A 19,306-nucleotide genomic window follows, 5' to 3' on the forward strand; every position below is an offset into this window, starting at 1 on the left:
TAGCTTTTGCTTTGACCAACAATTAGATTAAACATCTAATAATAATTATGATGCCTTCATAAAAAACAGGCTTGGAAAGAGACAAAGAATGCACATTAAATACAACTGAAACCAAATTAGAATATTCTGAGGAAAAGAAAAGAAACCGACAAGATCTTGATCAGAACATAAGCTCTTTACTCACATTTTTTTCAGGAAAGTGGTTTTGATCAGAATTGTTAAATTGGCTCTACATTAAATAATGAACTACACGACAGATGGGAGGATCATGGACTCCATCAAAGCGCTCGACACAGTAGAGAGAAGAAAGCGGTTTGACTTGGTACAGAAAACCTCCCCAGTAGTTTACACTCACACGGATATTCCACCTGTGTGCACGGCCTTTATGGAGGTCAGTGGAGCGCCGTTTGGGCGACGCCCACCTAGCCGATGACCCGAGTCCGTCTAACAATGGATGCATCCGGCGCTGCCTGCTGGTGCCGGTTGCATCAGTGTTGCGTTGACGTGACGTCCCGTTCTTCTGCACGGCTACATGCCACTGATGGTCGACAGAGCTAAAAGGTCACATGACCACAAAGGAGCGAGGTGTTTCCCCATCAAGTTCAGTACAACAAAAACAAAAAATGCTGCTTTAACTTATCACAGCGGAGACTCCAGAGAGTAAACAAACCAAACCACTTCCTCTTTGTGGCGCGACCGGACGCGGAGGAGGAGCTCGGACCTGGGAGTCCACTCTGGTTCTGTCTCGGTCCGTTAGGGCGGATCTTTGTGCTTTCAGACGATGAGCGCGAACAAAATAAATCACATTAGAGCAGCTTTGTCTCATCTACCTCTTGCAGACACATGCAAAGACACACAGGCACACACACACACACAGGCACACACACAGGCACACAGGCACACACACACACACACACACAACTGGTTGTGTTCTCGTGGCTTCGGGCTTCCGACCCGCGAGGTCGTGCGTTGGATTGTTGGGCTCAGTGATGCTACGGCAGTCTTTGCAATTGCTGTGATGGATGCTGATTAAGAAAAACATCGTAAAAGACTAAAATAAAAACAATGTACGTAGAAGCGGCCTCTCTCTCTCTCTCTCTCTCTCTCTCTCTCGTCAGTAGAAGCGCTTGCGCCGGTTCTCCTTCCAGCGGCCGTAAACGCTGACGCCGACCACGGCGAGGACGCCCAGGCCCATGGCGGAGAAGAGGAGGGTGACGACCAGCTGCACGCCGCTCATCCCTTCCTCCTGGACGTCCACTAAAAGGGCAAGAATACAGTTTGCTTTTTACTTTTACACACTCAGTCCAACAGAGGTTACACACTGTGACATTTGGGTTATTTTTGTAGTACCATTTAATAGATTTAAAAAGGTATCATTGTCTCTGCTGCTTTGATCTTTAATGAAAAAATATCCCACAGAAAAGGAGACAAACGCAGCTACGTTTACAAAATTTTGAGAATTATTTTCCACGCAAAGCATAACAGCCACACTAATAGAACAGCCCTTTTTGTACCATCATGAGGGAAAGTATTGTTGACAATGTGTGCCATTAGCTGGGAAGCTACTGTACATTCTTATCCAATACGTTGTCTCATTCCTTCCGGATAACCTTTGGCCCATTTATGCACACACACGAGAGGCCGGCAACACTGTTGTCGTTATCTCACCGAAAAGTAGCCGACTGTGTCGTGAGCGCTAAGAGTACAAACATTTGGGGACATGAAGTCAAATTGCCGAACTTGAGGAACTGTGAAACGGACACATTGCACTCTGTTTGAGCGTGAATACGTAACAGCACTCGTATAAGAAACTGAAATACTGAGGACAATTCAATCAAGTGTCGGCCTGTGATTGGAATCGTCGAACCATTGCTTTACCTGCAGCAAGTGCATCAGTGAAAGCTGACCCGTAAACTGAGCGACAAAATCGGCTCGTGTTTCACTTTTAACCAAAGCTGCAATTAATAAAAATGCACACTCATATTTAATATAGGTAAACGTCTGATACTGATCAACTGATGTCTAATATAGAGGTACCATTAGTAAAAGTATATGGGATGCAATATATGAGCATTTAAATGTAAATGTGCAAACAGGCTCAACAATGTTAAAATAAACATTTCTGAGGTTTACTGCAACATCTTTAACTTTGTTGACTTGTTGCAGGTATGATTTTAAACCTGTGAAATCTGCAAAGCAATAGACAAAATCGATTAGGTCATAACGTGTGGAGTTTTGTGAAAATTGTGCCATTCAACCCAGTGATCTATGGACTAGTAAATAGTGGATTCATAAAGAGACATTATCTGCCCCTGTGGATGGAATAGAATGCTGGATGGAACTGTAGTACACGGTGTGTTCGTGAATCTAATACATTAGAATGTTGAGGTGTTCTAGTGTATAAAGCCAGGCTCCGGTAGGAATTAACCTCAGTATCTTCAACATCTCCGCAGAGGACACCTGGACAGCTCTGAGGCTCTGAGGCCGGCCGCGGCAAAACCACCGGTCGCTGTTTGGATCTCGTTTGTTCTTTTTTCTTTTGACTGTGGTCCGGCTTCCTGGGGGGCTCCCCACCCATCTCAGTGGCCCTGGGATGGTGGATTTCTGGTGACGTGAGGGTCTATCATCCGGTGAATTAGCTGATGAGGTTCCAAGCTTTTCAGGTGTCAACATGTTACATATTTTAACTTTGTTTCTGCAGCATTTCACTGAAATGACGGAACGATTCTTATACTGTATGTAACCAAACTGGAGACATCTGAAACAAGTTGAACTCATCAAGCTATTTCAGTCGGGTGTAACCCTTTCACGTTAGCAGATTGATGCTCACTTTGTTGAGCAGTTTGGGGAGTGTCCTGCAGCAAAGGTTGAGATCTGCATTCTGGGAAGACGCTGGTCACCCACGTAGTAGCCCTGGCTTGTCTAAGTCGATGCTGACGGTGGGCGTTTGGACTGTGGGAAAGACTCAGTCCCGCTCTATAAGCCCTGCATGGTGACTGGTGTCGCTATGTGGCGGCAAGCCATCGCGGCCCCGGAGGAAACTTTCCTCTGGAGAACGGTTTCCTCTAGAGGACCGTTTCCTCTGGAGCTTGAGTGGCTGCTGAAAGCATCGTGCAAAGATGATCGGTCGGTCTTCAATGCTACAAGGAGACAGGAAGTCTGCGTGCCAGTCGGCCTCAGAGCTCACTTCAGGCTTCTTGTGTGTCCGATGTAGGATCCTGATACTCACACCAAACTCTTGTTGTTTAAACCAGCAGCATATCTGACCTGTAACTTTGGATCCAGAACAGACTTTTACCGCTCCCACTTCTCCTTATTTGGCTCAAGATGTTTGGTGTCACCAAAATGATTTTAGGATTAACTAGTCTATCCTTGAATATTGTACACATTGATTATTACTAAAGAGTTAAGTATAAAATAGATTGTGTTACACGAGAAAAAGGGAAAAGTAGATACAACGTAGGTACATTGAATGTCTTAAATTACATCAAAACGCTCGACTCCTGACCCTGGAACCGCCGATCTGGGCCCCTCGACGCCTGACACCGTAACTGCCGATTCCTGCTCCTTGTCTCCTGTCGGCAGAACACCTGAGCCCGCGATCATCCTCCAGAGACTCTACTGTCGTCTCCGGACCGTCATCCAGACCCTCCTCTAGATCATCCTCCAGAGACTCTACTGTCGTCCCCGGACCAACCTCCAGACCCTCCTCTAGATCATCCTCCAGAGACTCTACTGTCGTCCCCGGACCGTCCTCCAGACCCTCCTCTAGATCATCCTCCAGAGACTCTACTGTCATCCCCGGACCGTCATCCAGACCCTCCTCTAGATCATCCTCCAGAGACTCTACTGTCGTCCCCGGACCGTCATCCAGACCCTCCTCTAGATCATCCTCCAGAGACTCTACTGTCGTCCCCGGACCGTCCTCCAGACCCTCCTCTAGATCATCCTCCAGAGACTCTACTGTCGTCCCCGGACCGTCATCCAGACCCTCCTCTAGATCATCCTCCAGAGACTCTACTGTCGTCCCCGGACCGTCCTCCAGACCCTCCTCTAGATCATCATCCTCCCGAGACTCTACTGTCGTCCCCGGACCGTCCTCCAGACCCTCCTCTAGATCATCATCCTCCCGAGACTCTACTGTCGTCCCCGGACCGTCATCCAGACCCTCCTCTAGATCATCCTCGAGAGACTCTACTGTCGTCCCCGGACCGTCCTCCAGACCCTCCTCTAGATCATCCTCCGGAGACTCTACTGTCGTCCCCGGACCGTCCTCCAGACCCTCCTCTAGATCATCTTCCGGAGACTCTACTGTCGTCCCCGGACCGCCCGCCAGACCCTCCTCTAGATCATCCTCCAGAGACTCTACTGTCGTCCCTGGACCGTCCTCTCCCTCCCACCCCATAGTCTGTTTATGTTATCCCTCTGCATGGCCCGACCACCCACCTTTGTGTTGAATCATTGTCTCTTCTATATGGCTGTTGGTGAGATGTGTCGTGTTCCTAAATAAAGTATTTTTTGTTTGTTAAGTCTGCGATTGGGTCCTACTTCTGCCATCAACTGTGATAGAGAGAAGGATGCAGCTTGTGTATTAACAAGAACTAAGAAAAGGGATCATATTACTCCTGTTTTAGCATCTCTGCACTGGCATTCCTTGTTAATAATGTTATTCATGGCCACTGAGAAGGAAGTGATGACCTCGGGCATTTACCTCGGAACTGCTCCATGTTGTCAACTCGGGGTACGGTGACCTCCTCTTCTTCATCCTCCTCCTCGGGAGTCCTCTCTACTGTCAGCTGGAACAGCTTCATAGAGATGAGGTCGTGGTTATCTAGAGAGAAATGAGGAAGTGGGGAGGAGGGGATTAGAAGAAGATGGCAACTTTTTGTCATGGCAGAGAGTACAGGTGCTGCATTTAACAGTGGGAGCAGTGTGCTGCCGGAAAGGCGCCCGAGGAGCAGTTAGGGGTTTGCTCAGGGACTCAGGGACACTTGATGTGAATGATACATGTTAACATGTTTACCGTACAGCTTCATAGTTCTCTGCCTTAATGGTACATCTCATTCCCCCGACTTAGCCATCCGAATCAGACAGAAGAGTCCGTACCCGACAGGTCTCCGGTCGCCGAGGAGGCTCCGAAGAAGTAGCCTGAAGGGAGCTTGAGTCCTGTGATGTCGGCGCAGTCGACCCATTCCTGCTTCCCGTCTACGTCCACCGCGAGCTGCAAGGCGGAGGGAGACTTGGTGTGAGTCACTGACAATGTATGTATATTACTTTTTAACAAATTAATAATTGAACAGCCATCAATGGGAAGGTTTTTCATAATTGAATACGTCATCGTTGTAAAGGATGCGTTTGGTCATCCAATTGGATAATCCCCCCCCCTTTACGACAAAACGCCCACAGGGACATACACAGTATACGCTGTGTATATAGTATTGAACTGTGTGTGCATTCAATGTTGTGGAATTCTATATGCGCCTCAAATTGTGATGTGGGAGGAAACTGTTTCCTCCCCCGCTGACATTTGAACTAGTTTATGTATTAAATTTCATCGGCATTTTGATGTGGTTCTTTCACTGGAATGGATCTGTGTAGAAGCCTCTTATCTGGCAATATTACAACCGTTTCACAACTTACCGTGAGTCGGCTTTTGGAGTATCTGAGGAGGAGAAAGGTGTCGTGGAGGGCGTTGCGTGCCGTGGCCGTGCACCCCCCGAGCTCGGTGGGCCGCCCGTCGTAGTCGTGGTCGTAAGACAGAGTCCCATTCCCCAGCATCACCGACACGTACGGGAACGTTCTCTGTGACGGGAGACGGGGGGAGGTGAGGGGGGGGCGCGGCAGCAGCAACAGTACAGACGCGCCACAAGAACACGAAGCGCATGCACGCGATGAGGCGTCACGTGGTGAGACGGGGAAGCGATGGAGGTAATGAGAGGAACGTTTCCCACTTGTGGGACAAACTGATGTTTCAGATGCTACCTGAGTTCCAGGCTGGGTCTTCTGCACATTTCGAGGGGGCGTGGGGGGGGGGGGTTGCAGAGAGAAAAACACACTTTTGATATAATTTTTGTATAAACAAGCACGGCAGGACGCTCACGACCAGCTGGTCGTGCGGAGGAAGCAACCGGCCGTCACTCACGTCGAGGTTCTTTTCGGCGTTGGGGTACGTGTCCACGAATACGCCGAGTCCGGTGAACTGGTTCATGCTGCCGAACACGGCGCCTGTGGAGACAGACACAAGGATCATTCAGGCCTTTTCACAGTGTGTGTTTAAGGGGGGGGGGGGGGGTGGGGTGCTTCTTGGCATTGTTCAGTCGGCTACATTCGGTTGAGTGTGCGTAGGTTTACCCGTGTAGCATGCTAGCTGGTTAAGTTTGGTTAGCCAAGCCCAAAGGACAGCCATTGGGGCCGGGGAGGACCGGGCGCCTCCTAAGGGGTTTTCATTTCGTTCCTGTCGAGTTAAGAGCCTGTTGCACGTTTCTACGTTCTTCGAGCACATCTTTCATTTTGGGTATTTGCGAATAAATATAATGAATTAAATGGTATTAAAAAGCTGCTATTTAGATTAGCAAAACATGATTTTCCAGGTCAAAAATTGCCAGAAGAATGTTCGGACAAAGACTGATATTTCTTAATAAGAAAACAGTTATTAATCTGTAAAGCATTTGTCTCCAGGCTTTTTGGGCGTTGTTTACAGAAATTATACAAAGTTATGTAAAATAACAGCTTTGTCGTACAGCATGTGCAGAGATGCAAGAGATGGCAATCCGCCGAAGCTCATTCCACCTCTCGGGGCGCCGCGGTTTCTACCTACCGTCCTGCATGCGGTCTCTGGTTAACCAGATAGCCATGCCGTCCCCGTTCAGGTTCTTCTTTCCCTGGCCGTGGATTTTAAAGTGCACCTTTAGCTCCCAGTCCCGCACGGTGAGAGGCTGTATGGCAGAGGAACAAACAAAATGAAGACAAGCAGGTTACTCTAGTGCTTTGCGTTATATGGAGGACAGAATTGAGAGACAGACATAACTTGAAATGTAAATGCTTAAATTTAAATTTCAGAGCAACTGTGTGAGATCGTGGCAGGAGGTGAAAGGTTAAAGTCCGGCTGGGCAATATATCAATACTAAAATAGATACCGTCATACAAAACTATATATAGTCTTTTGATATTGTACCAGCGTAGTACCGCATAAGTGACATCAAAATATATTGGACTTACAACTCGACTCCACACTGCCCCCTGCCGGCTCTGCAGGTCTGGGGTCAGCCTCACGTGGTCAGGCGTAACCATGGCAGTGCCCATCAGATCCCACTGGGAGGAACTGGAGAAACCCAACCCTGAGAAACAGCAAAGCGCCCGTGAGACAGCAGCACCCACGGGATCCACGCGGCTCTGAGGAGATCCCACGAGCTTCTGTCAACGGACGACGAAACGCTAAACTTAAGAATGTTAGTTTACTTACTGGCAAAATACACATCAACTACATTCAAACTGTGGACTTTTGATCAAACGTTGGGTAATTATGGTGCATTCGGCATCATTAACGTCATATCATTAATACACCGCATTAAAAAAAAAAAAGTCAACTCCCAATTATTGTCGATTCACAGCGTTTAAAGCACAAACCGTCGCTGCGAGCTAATAGCTGTTCTCGTTTCACCAATTAGACATTAGCGAGGGATTTTTATTACCATTTAATCTGCTGCTGAGCTGTAACAGCATTAATTAACGATCAAAGTCGCTCGCTAAATCGAGTGAAATGCCCCTTTAGGAGAACTGCTAGTCAGTTAGCCGATATTAACTTACGTCGGCTAACTCAGTTTAGCGCAGTCCCACTTGTTGGCTAACGGTGGCGTTGACATCGGGGCTAACCTGACCCGAGATAAGGGTAGTTGACAGCGAACTCACCACGGTACGGTTTAACCAGAGAATATTCCCGTTTCAGAAAGTCTTCAATAAACTCCTGTTCGTCCGCCAACGAATGGCTCGTCAAAACACAAAGCGTAACAAACAAACATGTTAATTCACGGATGTTTTTAAAGGGAAACATTGGACGTAAAAACGAGAAACCACCGAAACCGTTCAGATTTGCCTCGATTACAGCGGCAACCATCTTTACGGTCCCACTTCAAGCAGTCACGTGGTGTCAGGGAAGCGAGCAGGAAACAAACGTACTTCCGGTTGTTGCTTTCCAAATTAAAACCAATCCCACCAAGGGCGTTTCCCTGCGTTTAAATAAAACAACACATTTCATTATAAGAGGAGTACTGACAAAATCATCAAATAGGTTGCTAAAGAGTAGTGTATACTTAAGTATTTAGTCGGTTAAATATCAGCAAAGATTAAAGAATCAAGGCCAAAGTATTTGTTTTGCTATATCCTCCTCAGGATGTTCCAAACTGATGCCAAAATACAGAGACAGAAATGAGTATGCATATCTAAAGCAGTGCATTATGTTTCATAGGCTATATGTAAAAAATAATAATAATTAAATAAGTTTCAGTAAAAACGTGTGCACATATTTAGTATTGCCATAATAAATTCAGAGAATTTAAGTTATGGTGATGATCACCCAGGTCTAACAACATGTCTATGAACCAGTGCTGAGGTAGTCATCTCTGTTTACATTACTCACCAGCTGCTCCAACCGCAGATATGGACCACTACATGACTTTAAACTGTGTTCAGTAATGTCTGTGGGTAATGTCACAAGCTTTGTGAATACATCTTATTTAAATGTAATAATTAATTTAAGTACCGGCCCTCTTGCGCACATTAGGAACCTATTTTGTATTTCAACAGCAGGATGTTATCAACAATGAATCCATGTAGGGTAATTATGCAATCTCATCATAAAGGTTTGTGAGGTGGGACGGTGGGGTCTGAGAAGCTCCTATCTGCCTGTTCAAACAAATCAAACTCCAACGGAGCTCCAATGGAGCATAAGGTCAAAGGTGGGGACATTCCAACCAAATATTACCACTTTTTGCCTGTTTAGAAAAGCTTATGACTTATCACTATTAAGTTCTCATATTAAAAAACAAGTAAATGTAGGTGTCAGAGACTCAGAGACACACAATGGAAAGAAGATCCACTCTTCCCTGGTTAATGAAGGGCACATTTATTGAGTTCCATAACCCAACGACAGAATAAAGTCCGTCATCATGCTCTCTCTCCTTTCGCTATGTGATGTTGGATCACATGGTTATTTCTAATTTAGAGTGCTGAACCGAGCAGGGGATAGCGAGAGGCCATCATGACTAATAATTCCATGGCTAGTGCTTCCCAAACTCTGCATTGCTTTATTGTTCGGCTCATTACAGAAGACGTCTGATGACGGATCGACGGCGGATCGAATCTGAGTCTGGCCTTTGCCGAGTCAGCCCGCTCGCTCACCTTGGTTGCGCCTCATAACAGAGCGACGCTCTGGTTCGAATAATGGACGGACCCAAGTACTGACCTGTCATGGCGGACGCCAGGCTAGTGTCAGGGTCCTGGGAGGAATTACACTAATGCAGTCAACTACGGGGGTGATGCTATTGCTCCTTGGAGAGTAAAAATAAGAGTGCAAACGTGAAGGGTGTTTATGATCCACCAGGGACTTGGGGGGGCTCTTAGTATTTCCTGTATACGTCCCCTGGGTACATATCGTTCGCTTCCATTGAGAAGGCCGCAGAGTTCCAGCTGAAAGCTTGAAACCCGAAACATCAGCGTCTAGCACCTCTCCTGACACCCACGCGTCACCATGTGTGTATCCCGTAATCCGTGGGGCGCGGGGGGGGCGTCTGCCGGTGCCATAAACTCTGCCCCCGGCTCATTGAGCGGAGAGGATCACGCCGCGTGCGGCCGCTCTCCCACTGAGGCAGACTTTCACCGTAATCCCCCCTCTTTGCAAACTCAAGAGATATTTTAATGTCTGTTGGTCACACGGTCAGATCCGGCGCTCGTTTTTATTAAAGCTGTCCACACCTGTTCAAGTGTTAACAATCGGGGCTGGAAATGCTTCCCCGGGGAAACGGAGTCATCACTTTTACAGGCGCACATGCTGTGCGTCTCCTTCAGGGCGGCCCATGCGTGGTTGCACCGGTCTGGAAATGATGGGGGGATGCGGATTCACAGACGCTGTTGTCAATAAAATGCAAATCAGAAGAGTCCGCAAGCTTTTTTCAGGTTTAATGGTGACAACGTCAAGACGTCTGGTCGCCGCACGTTTGCCTGTCAGAGTCGATGTTGCAAGAGTTGGAGCTCTGCAGAATTCAGACGGGATCACCACCGCTTCAGAGAAGCAGGTGTTCCAGTTTAACGAGCGGCTGCGTTAACCGGTGACTTTCAGCCAGATGTGTTTCTGGTTGCTCATAGTAACTTCCAGAAGTGGACGGAATGGACAGTAAACATGGATGAGTATTGAAAGTATTGGAGGCTTTTGGCTGCCGTCGCTGGGGGAACCACGGACACATTGGGTCCAATGGCACCAGTTGAGTGTCTGGCGGCGTCCGTGTCTGCGAGCTATTAAACATGTTCACGACCACAGGACCCATCAAACATGATTGTTTTTGTAGTTTCAATCTCAGAACTGGATTACGGGATTCTGTATCTGGTGATATCATTTCAATAATAAGCTGTATGAGTTAGATCTGAATTCTAACGATTGCATCTTTTGCTTTTTTTCACATTTTCTATATACATATAACCGTGATATAGTTGGTTTTTCCCACAACACTCATTTAGTGAAAACCTGATGTCGTGACATCCCTGCTTACTTTATAATTCACTGTTTCGTGCCCACGAAAATTAATTTACTGTCCTTTATATGCTGTATGTATAATGCTTTTCATAACAATACGGTTTATCTCAGGGAGTCATTCCGTAAGTTCCATTTATCATCACTAGTTGTGAGGATGGACGCGCAGAGCTGCTTCTAAACAAAGTCTCCCTTCAAACCGCCGGGATCTCACGGCACTTTCTTTAATGGATGCTCCCCGTGTTGGTTGAGTTTGCACAGTACACAACTAACCCAGCGTGACCGATGAAGTGAATGATGAAATAATGAGGAGACCTTAATGCTTCTTCTGGCAGGACGTGCCTCTGGTTATGTACGAGCACTTACGGCGGACAACTGTCCTCTTTGTCTGCTCGAAGAGCGCAGACACTAAGAACCGGCCAACACCTCTGGACATAAATATTCGCGCCATTCAAACCGACGGGCCCGAGCGGGGGTGAAATATGGTCGTTACAGACGCACTTTGATGAGCTTTTCATCCTCTTTGTGCTGACGGAAAGGAAAACACATCCTCTTAATTGGAACGCTCACTTCCTAACTATTTTCTCTTCAGGATGTGTTCGCCGGTAAACATCAATATTTCATATGCAGAATAACCTTTTGCATATATCTATACAAGAAGAATGGCCGGGCTACCATTTACCACACCGCTGGACGGATTAAGATGGAGAGCAGGAAGTTGCCTGCGTTTTGAGCAAATGTGTACGCTTCAACACTTCCTCTTTAAAAGATTGACTTCTTCACGAAGGGAAAAGCTACTCTGGAAAATTAGTGACAGTCTGCCAGCTTCTGTAAATTATCCTGAAAAGTGCACTGGACTCACTTTAGGGATTTGAATTTAAGAGCTTGAATTGTCCTCGGAGCTAAAGTGCTGAGTGGTGTCAGTCACTTACAGGGGCAACGTGTGTGAACTGGAAATCCTTTTAGTTTAAAACGTTCAAAAAATGTAGTATGATGCCCAATGCGCCTTCCATCCTATGTTCCCCAAGCTCTGTTCCCTCAACTCTCTATTCCATCCGCCCCATGTTCCCTCAATCCTGTTCCCCCTCAGCTCTATGTTCACTCGACGCTACTGTATGTTCTCTCAGCTCTAACCTACACCAGGATCCTGTTTGTGGACTTCGGCTCTGCTTTCAACACCATCATCCTGCTGCAGGACAAACTGTCCCAGCTGCAGGTGCCCGACTCCACCTGCAAGTGGATCACAGACTTCCTGTCTGACAGGAAGCAGCACGTGAAGCTGGGGAAACATGTCTCAGCCTCTCGGACCATCAGCACCGGTTCCCCCCAAGGCTGCGTTCTTTCCCCTCTGCTCTTCTCCCTGTACAACAACAGCTGCACCTCCAGTCTGGGGATGACACCACCCTCATTGGACTGACCTCTGGTGGGGACTAGTCCGCCTAATTCTGACCATCTGGTGTCGTGGTGCAGCCAGAACAATCTGGAGCTCAACGCTCTAAAGGCAGTGGAGATTGTTGTGGATTTCAGGAAGAAAAGGAGTCCCATCACCGTCACCCTGTGTGACTCCCCCGTCACTATTGTGGATTCCCTCCGTTTCCTGGGCTCCATCATCACCCAGGACCTCAAGTGGGAGCTGAACATCGGCCGACCCCTCTCACCCCGGTCAAAACCTGTTTGTGCCCCTTCCATCTGGCAGGAGGCTGAGGTCCATCAGGACTAAGACCTCACGCCACACCAACAGTTTCTTCCCGTTCTCTCAGCTTCATGTTCAGCACATTCATATTTAAAATGACATCATTAGAACTTACTCTTACTCATTCCTTTTTCTTCTGCTAGGACACCTTCCTGATATTCTTTCTCTGACCCAAACACATCTCACCCCTCAAACCTAAACTTAACAAGTCTGTCTGTTGTCAGGGTGATATCTCATAAAATAATAAAGCGGTTTGACGTTTGAAACCATTTTTTTTAATCCTTTATTGAACTTATCCCTGACGTTGATCTTTTTTCCCCCCTCTGCCGTCACTAGCTGACTTCCATCTCCTTATCTGAGGATAAAAGGAGAGCGAGAGAGAGAGGGAGAGAGAGAGGCGTTGGAGTGTTGTTCTTTACTTTCCGTAGAGCTCATCAGTGGAGAAGCTGTTTTACAGTTACAGCTCTCTTTAACGCATTGAATCCATCTTTCACCTCTCAATAAGCTAATAGGTCTAATGTGTCCAAATTGATTTCTTGGGGCCTTGTGCCTCCTCCTCCCACAGCTCCTCCTCATCCCCTTTCTCTATTCACTTTCCCTTGTCGCTGATTTATAGCTAATGTTGTTGCTGCACACACTAAATTGTACTTTGTTTTGTGTGAATGTGAAAAAGTGGAAAAACGAAATCCACTCAAGAACTTCAACGAGATTGAGCTTCAAATAGTAAAAAGTTATCTCAGAATTGTTTTCGAGGCGTGAAGCTGCGGCTTCTTCTCGATGCGACCTACATCTGAGTTCTCTGTTACAAGCGGATAGGACACTTACTCCAATACTCTCACCCTGAACAGCAGTGAAAATAATGTCTCCGTTTCTGGTGATTTGTAGTACTTTTTATTATGCCTGTGCCATAGCACACGTCTTTTTCTGCATTTTGGAACTTGCGGTTTTAATTTATACTTTTAAAGCAGTTCAGTCATATCAAAATGTTTCGCTCGTACTGATGAAAGCTCCAAAGTAATTTCACACCAAGCAGTCATTTTCATTTTAAAGAAATTATACAAAAAATGATAACGCGTGCTGTAGAGAGGGTGAGCTGGGAACCACGAGGTTGGTGGTTTGAACCACGGCTGCTACATGTCCCATGTCAAAGTGTCCATGAGCAAGACACCTGTTATGACCCAGAGTCAGCGAAAAGTTGCATTTCACCTCCCTGCCTGAGGGGGGGGGGGGCAGTACTGTATATTTTGCCTTGCTCTGCCCCTCCTTTGTCTTTGCAGGTGATTGGCCGTTGGGCTATAAGGAGGATCCTGTGGGAGCCAGCAGGCCCATTGTTTCCTGTCTCTCCAGCTTCCAACAGGGGCCACGCTGCGTCACACAAACTTTTGGGTGGTGGGGTTATCAAGGGGGTCGGCAGTGGTAGGGGTGAGAAACCCTTTTTGTTTGACCATGTTTTCTCCTGTTTCTGGGTAGGGAGATAAGATATTTGTACTTTTGTTTGTTCCTTTGTGTGGTCTAGGGAAGTTAGGTGACCTGCACAGATTGTTTTGTTTTTCGTTTTGGGCACCGCTCACCCTGAAGGAAGCTCATGACCCCCATGCTCACAATAAATAACCGGGGTTAAAAACGATATCCTGCAGTATTGGTCCTAATTTGGGAGGTGGGGAGACCTTTTGGTATGTTGCGCTCCGGCTACCCTAGGCCGGGCGTGACAACACCCAACCATTAATTGCTCCCCAGGCTAAAATGTAAAAACCATGGGTTAAAATGCAATGTAAGTCGCTTCGGATCTGGGCTGGATGTGTCAGCTAAATGACATGTAACGTTTTTAACACTGGGCAGATTTATTTTTGACACTTCTTCCGAGTTAACTTGTTAACGCTTCGTTGGCGTATAATAACACCAGCTTAGAGTTAAAATTGAATCTCACAGAGTCCATTTAACTCTCTGAAATTTGCTGTGTACATGACATCTACCCATTCATACAGGGATGGCGCAGCCTTCGGGAGCCGTTTTTGGGTCAAGCGCCCAAAGACAGGTGCACATGGAGTACTGAAGCGCCGACCTCTGATTGAAGGACGACCCAAGTAGCTCCGGCTAGATGTCTTTTGTTCTACTGGCTGGTCACAGGTTGTCAGGTCACTTTGGACCATCCTCTCAGAATCAACAAACACTATGATATCCGTGTGTTGCACTTTGCACTCTCAATAAAGCTGTGAAATCCTTTACAGTTCACCCGGAAATCAAAACATGGGCTGTTATTTCCACGTTTCAATCTTCAATGGAACACAGTCCTACAGACCTGATGGGTATTGTTGTCCACTTTCGGGCCGACCACACAAATATGTCTTAACTGTGTGACTTCTTCCAGAGGGGATCTGGGAAATGTGAGGAATGTTCAGCATCACCTTGTGAATCTTCAGCTTCAAACTCCCCCACTCATGTGCATCCCAGAGGTTATCTCTGCATTCTTTCTGAAGAAACGTGTGACTGAAAACCGTGCCGGTGTGAATCGTGTCCAACAGCCACATCTCCGTGTTGGAAATGTTGGCTTCCATTGATGAAATGATCTGCTGCTCAAAGTGCGTCATGGAACAGAACATCCAGCTATGAATGTGTTGTTTTTAATGCACTCAATGCCTGATAAACCCTCGGCCGGAGATGTGTGAATCATTTATATTATTATGAAAGCCTGATCTTTTCATATCCTAAAAGTATCTTATTCAGGTGTTCAATTGTAGGCCTCAAACCTGTAGGTGAATAAGTACCTTTCTTATCCAGGCTGTACCCTAAATAACTACTTGGGGACAAAAGAAAGTTTGCTCTACAGCGCTACTCGAGGTAAACAAGGTAATACTCCTGGTTTCACATGTCCATCACTTGGCCTGACTGAGTATGGGATGAATGGGGTGATGACACAGCGCGGTGCATGGTGATGGTGACTGGATACACTTGACTTTCTCATAACTGGTCTTTGCAGTCCGCCCCACCTCTAGACACGGGGCCGCTTCGTGTGTGTTTGATATCAGCTCGGCTCGGTCTTTTTTAACACCTCGGCTCCGCTGTTAAACTACATTCCACCCACCTCCGAGGCCCAACTGTGTTCAGTCGCACTGACCCGTTACCGTTGGGCCATTCATCAACGCTCCGCTGTCCAAACACGGGAGGTGTCAGGGAGACGGTGCGGCCAGAGCGGGTTTGGAAGCTCTCCAGTGGAGAAGTTTTCCAGTCAGAGGACAGAATGTCTGCAAGGAGGACGACCGGGACGCTTGACCAGAGATGTGTTGGATCGCGTGTGGACATTATTGTCAAGAAATAAACCCAGCCAGATGCTACAGATGACTAAACTGACTCTAGTAGTGGTATTAAAGATGGGAACGTTCTCAGCGCAACGCACAGCTCTGGCTTCAGTCTTTACTCTCGTATGTACCACAGACCGCGTATAAGAAGCGGGCATAGTCACCTTGACGTCACCGATGGTGTGTGGACGTTTTGATGCCTCGAGTTTGTTGATTACGCCGTAATCCTTGTCTATTTTTATATTTGTCTCGTCTCGTTGAGACCTCCAGTGTAAGCGGAGGCAACTTCCTTGTATGAGTACGCACACATGGCCAATAAAGCTGATTCTGATTCTGAAACAGATAAAAACAAAGAAAAACCTTAATCATCGAGAGTGCATGAAAAGGAGAGGTTCCCCTGTTATGTGTTTCACTCAAAAATTAAGCCTGTCCTCAGATAAACAAGTCATGGAGCTTCATCTACCACCTGGTGCTGAGTGGTACTTTCAGTCCGACTTACTTTGTTATTTGGCCACACTGTGTTTTAATATGGGAACCATTTTTCATCAACCACTCTACAATGTCGCAGTACCTTCTTGCCATTTAAAGGGCAGATCACTCATATAGTGAGATGCACATAAGCAGGTTCATATGTTCTGTGTCAAACTATGGTCGAATTATGGTGAATATTAATGCACCAATTGATGGTGGACGTGTTTTTATTGATGTAAATCCTCAAGGTTTTTTAACTAAATGGTCATGGGGATATTGTACAGTGTGGACGGTGGCCTGTGCAGGATGGGCAGTGCACACTCGCCTCTACTCTCAGCGTCTCCTCATCACTGTGTGCGTGCCGTAAGCTTTGTCCCTAAAATGCAACATTTTGAGTTTGATGCCTGCTGGCATTATGCGCTTTCTCTCTGGCGGTGCCCACCTGCAAGCCCCAACATGACACGGCTTCCAGATTCAGCACTCCTGTCAATGGACAGCGACAAATAGCAAACGGACATAAGACCTTTATAGGCCTGTTCTGAACAGTTGGAAGCTTCGTTAACAATGTTGACGTTCAAATCCTAATCCTAATCTTAAAGGGGACATATTATGAAGATTCATTAGCATTTAATGGTAGGAAAGGTAAAAAGGGTGCCGTTTATGATCCTTGAGGTATTTAGACCAAGTATGTTACAGACATTTCATTAACACCCCAAGGAAGCATATCAACTTGTGGTAAAATGGGCATACGATGGGTCCTTTAAGCAACAATTCTTGTTTTTGGCCATCAGCCTACTCTAATTAACAACAATCAAGTAAACAAACAAGGAATCACAATTATGAGTCATTCACAATTCCTCATGAATTATTCATCCTGAATAGACATACTGCAAATCCATGTCCCTGTCCTGATATTCATTCATCCGTTGCTTTCCCAAACGTAATCACAATTAAGTAGTGTATTGAGTTTCATTTCATGTAAACTGCTAAGGGGGATTTCTACATTACTCCAAATTTTACATTGTATTTCTTACAGCAACATCACATTGTAAAGCACACAAATCTATTCTTGGTTCCTGAAATGTTGGGAAGTGCTGTTTAAACCCTGTGTGGTCACCCAAACCGATGACCACACAGGAGCTGGAGGAGCTCCGTAGGTAATGTAGCTTTGACAAGGAAGAATCCGCACAATAAAAAGGGGGCATTTCTGGCCCTGGTCCATCAATTTAAATCCAAATCGTCACTCCAACAACGTTGCCAGTGGGAGACGCTAAATTGGATGAACATTCTCTAAAGTGAAGAAACCGAGCAGCGGCCGATGGTCGCCTTGTCGTCTGTATCCCCACATACCAAAAAAACGGGCCATCCCCCAATGGGAATGTTGTGCACTGGGGAGAGTGTGTTACTGGGCACTGGCCCAGCGGAGATCTGCGGGATTTATCCTCATGGACAGGTTTCACACGCAGCCCGTGGGCCAAACCCGCGAATAACAGCCAGGCGTCTTGTTCGCCATCCTCCTCGTTCCTGTTTCGGATTACCGGCCGGCTCTTTGAAGTTGGCTGACGGACAGGCAGGGTTTTCCCCAGCTTCTCTGCCAGAAAAAGATGAGGTGATCAACAGCTCCGCCACCCACTGCATATCTTCAGTACCCCCTGTTCCAGGGTGAGGCTTTTCCAGATTTCACAGCAACGTCCCGGCTGAAAAACAAGCCTCGGTGGGATACTGCCCCCTTACCATTGTTTCATCTAAGGCCACGACTTAGAAGTTTGGACACGCTAAAAATAAGTGGAGAGTCATTGACACCAGACCTTAAGCACAGTGGCTACTGCTCCTGTGTTTGCCAATGAGAATACACTAATCGCATTCCAGTGAGTCACTGTTAGCTGGGTTTACTACGCCTGTGATGTGGTAGCTACATTTTCTGTCTAAAAAAACCCCTCCATAAAATCATGTCATCCATTTCAAAGACAGCCAATTGAAGTCATCTCAATTCCACTGGTATTGATCTCTTTTCAGTTAGGTGCAACCAAGTGGAGGTACCTTGTGAGTGGAGTAAAGGGATGGGTTTCCTGGTAGCATCTGTTAGCGGCTGCGCCACGCTACCTCAGTCATCGTGCCAGGTCGTGGAGTCACGAGGTGCGATCTGTGTTCAGTGAATGTAATTGTCTGGGTTTTTTTTTTTCGTGCAGCTCAGCATGAAAATAATGAAAGTGGAAAGTCAATTTAGAGCCTAATGTAAAACGAATTAAACGCATCTGACTGAGCAACATTGCTTCAAGTACATCAAATATCTTTAGAGATGTTTCACTGTTATCAACACACACCAAATTCTTAGATGTGTCCCATGTGCCGAACATTGATTAGTAAAAACAAATCAACGTTAGATATCAGATTTATCTTTATTAATATACCAGGGCTGCTTTAAACCCACTAGTAAATCAGTTCATGAATTAATCAGATATGATATTATTCAATTCCCTTTAGCAGCTGCTCTTAAACATAATTTTGTGAATTTACTATTAGACCTACTGATAACACAAACCTCAGTATATTATTGATATCTTATAGATGTTGTAATTATTTTGATCATCCACATCCATTCCACCATGGTTTCTACTTTTTAAAGACCCTTTCTTTTTGTGTGAGGATGCGGGGGCAGAGGAAGCCGTATATGTGCATTCCTCTGTCATTTGTGATATTGTTACTATGAAAATATATCGAATTGGAATGAAATAGATGGTAATATTTCTGCAGTCCAGTCAGAGAGCAATACAGTTTAAGATATTATCCAAACAAAAGACAAAAGACTCTACCCTTGAATATTTGGTCTAAAATTAAAAAAACAAATGGAATAATGTAGCATATGTAATTTCCCGTAATGACCACGCTATGAGCTCTGTCAGCCACGTGCTAGAACCTTCATCATTAGACGGAGGTGAAAGAAGTCAACAATGGCCACAACGAAGCAAAAACACCTTTAACTTCCACAATAGTCATAGCTGTGTTGTATTAAAACCTCTGTAACAACTTGTCCCCCCCCCCCCGTCCTGCTCGCATGTGTCCCATTGAGCACCTCCTCCTCGCGTTGTCGTCCCGCGCATCGCT

The 19,306-nt window shown here is 46.2% G+C and overlaps 1 protein-coding gene across 5 annotated transcripts; it reads right to left on the reverse strand.

Moving 5' to 3' along the window:
- Nucleotides 1–156: 156 nt before the first annotated feature.
- LOC120830939 (VIP36-like protein) lies at nt 157–8,269 on the reverse strand. 5 transcript variants are annotated; one of them, XM_040195972.2, is made up of 9 exons: nt 7,909–8,166; nt 7,219–7,337; nt 6,818–6,935; nt 6,143–6,225; nt 5,983–6,003; nt 5,641–5,802; nt 5,107–5,221; nt 4,712–4,831; nt 157–1,257 (listed from the first exon to the last, which is right to left on the reverse strand). In XM_040195972.2, exons 1-9 carry the CDS (start codon nt 8,111–8,113, stop codon nt 1,115–1,117), a joined length of 1,086 nt encoding a protein of 361 aa, XP_040051906.2. In that variant the 5' UTR covers nt 8,114–8,166; the 3' UTR covers nt 157–1,114. The 5 variants fall into 5 exon arrangements, with proteins under 5 accessions (XP_040051906.2, XP_077943213.1, XP_040051907.2 ...); XM_078087087.1 differs by having other exon boundaries at nt 7,219–7,413; nt 7,909–8,142; XM_040195973.2 differs by lacking the exon at nt 5,983–6,003 and having other exon boundaries at nt 7,909–8,269.
- Between the last annotated feature and the right edge of the window lie 11,037 nt (nt 8,270–19,306).

Source organism: Gasterosteus aculeatus, chromosome 13, assembly GCF_964276395.1.
Source record: "Gasterosteus aculeatus chromosome 13, fGasAcu3.hap1.1, whole genome shotgun sequence".
NCBI classification, from domain to species: Eukaryota; Metazoa; Chordata; class Actinopteri; order Perciformes; family Gasterosteidae; genus Gasterosteus; species Gasterosteus aculeatus.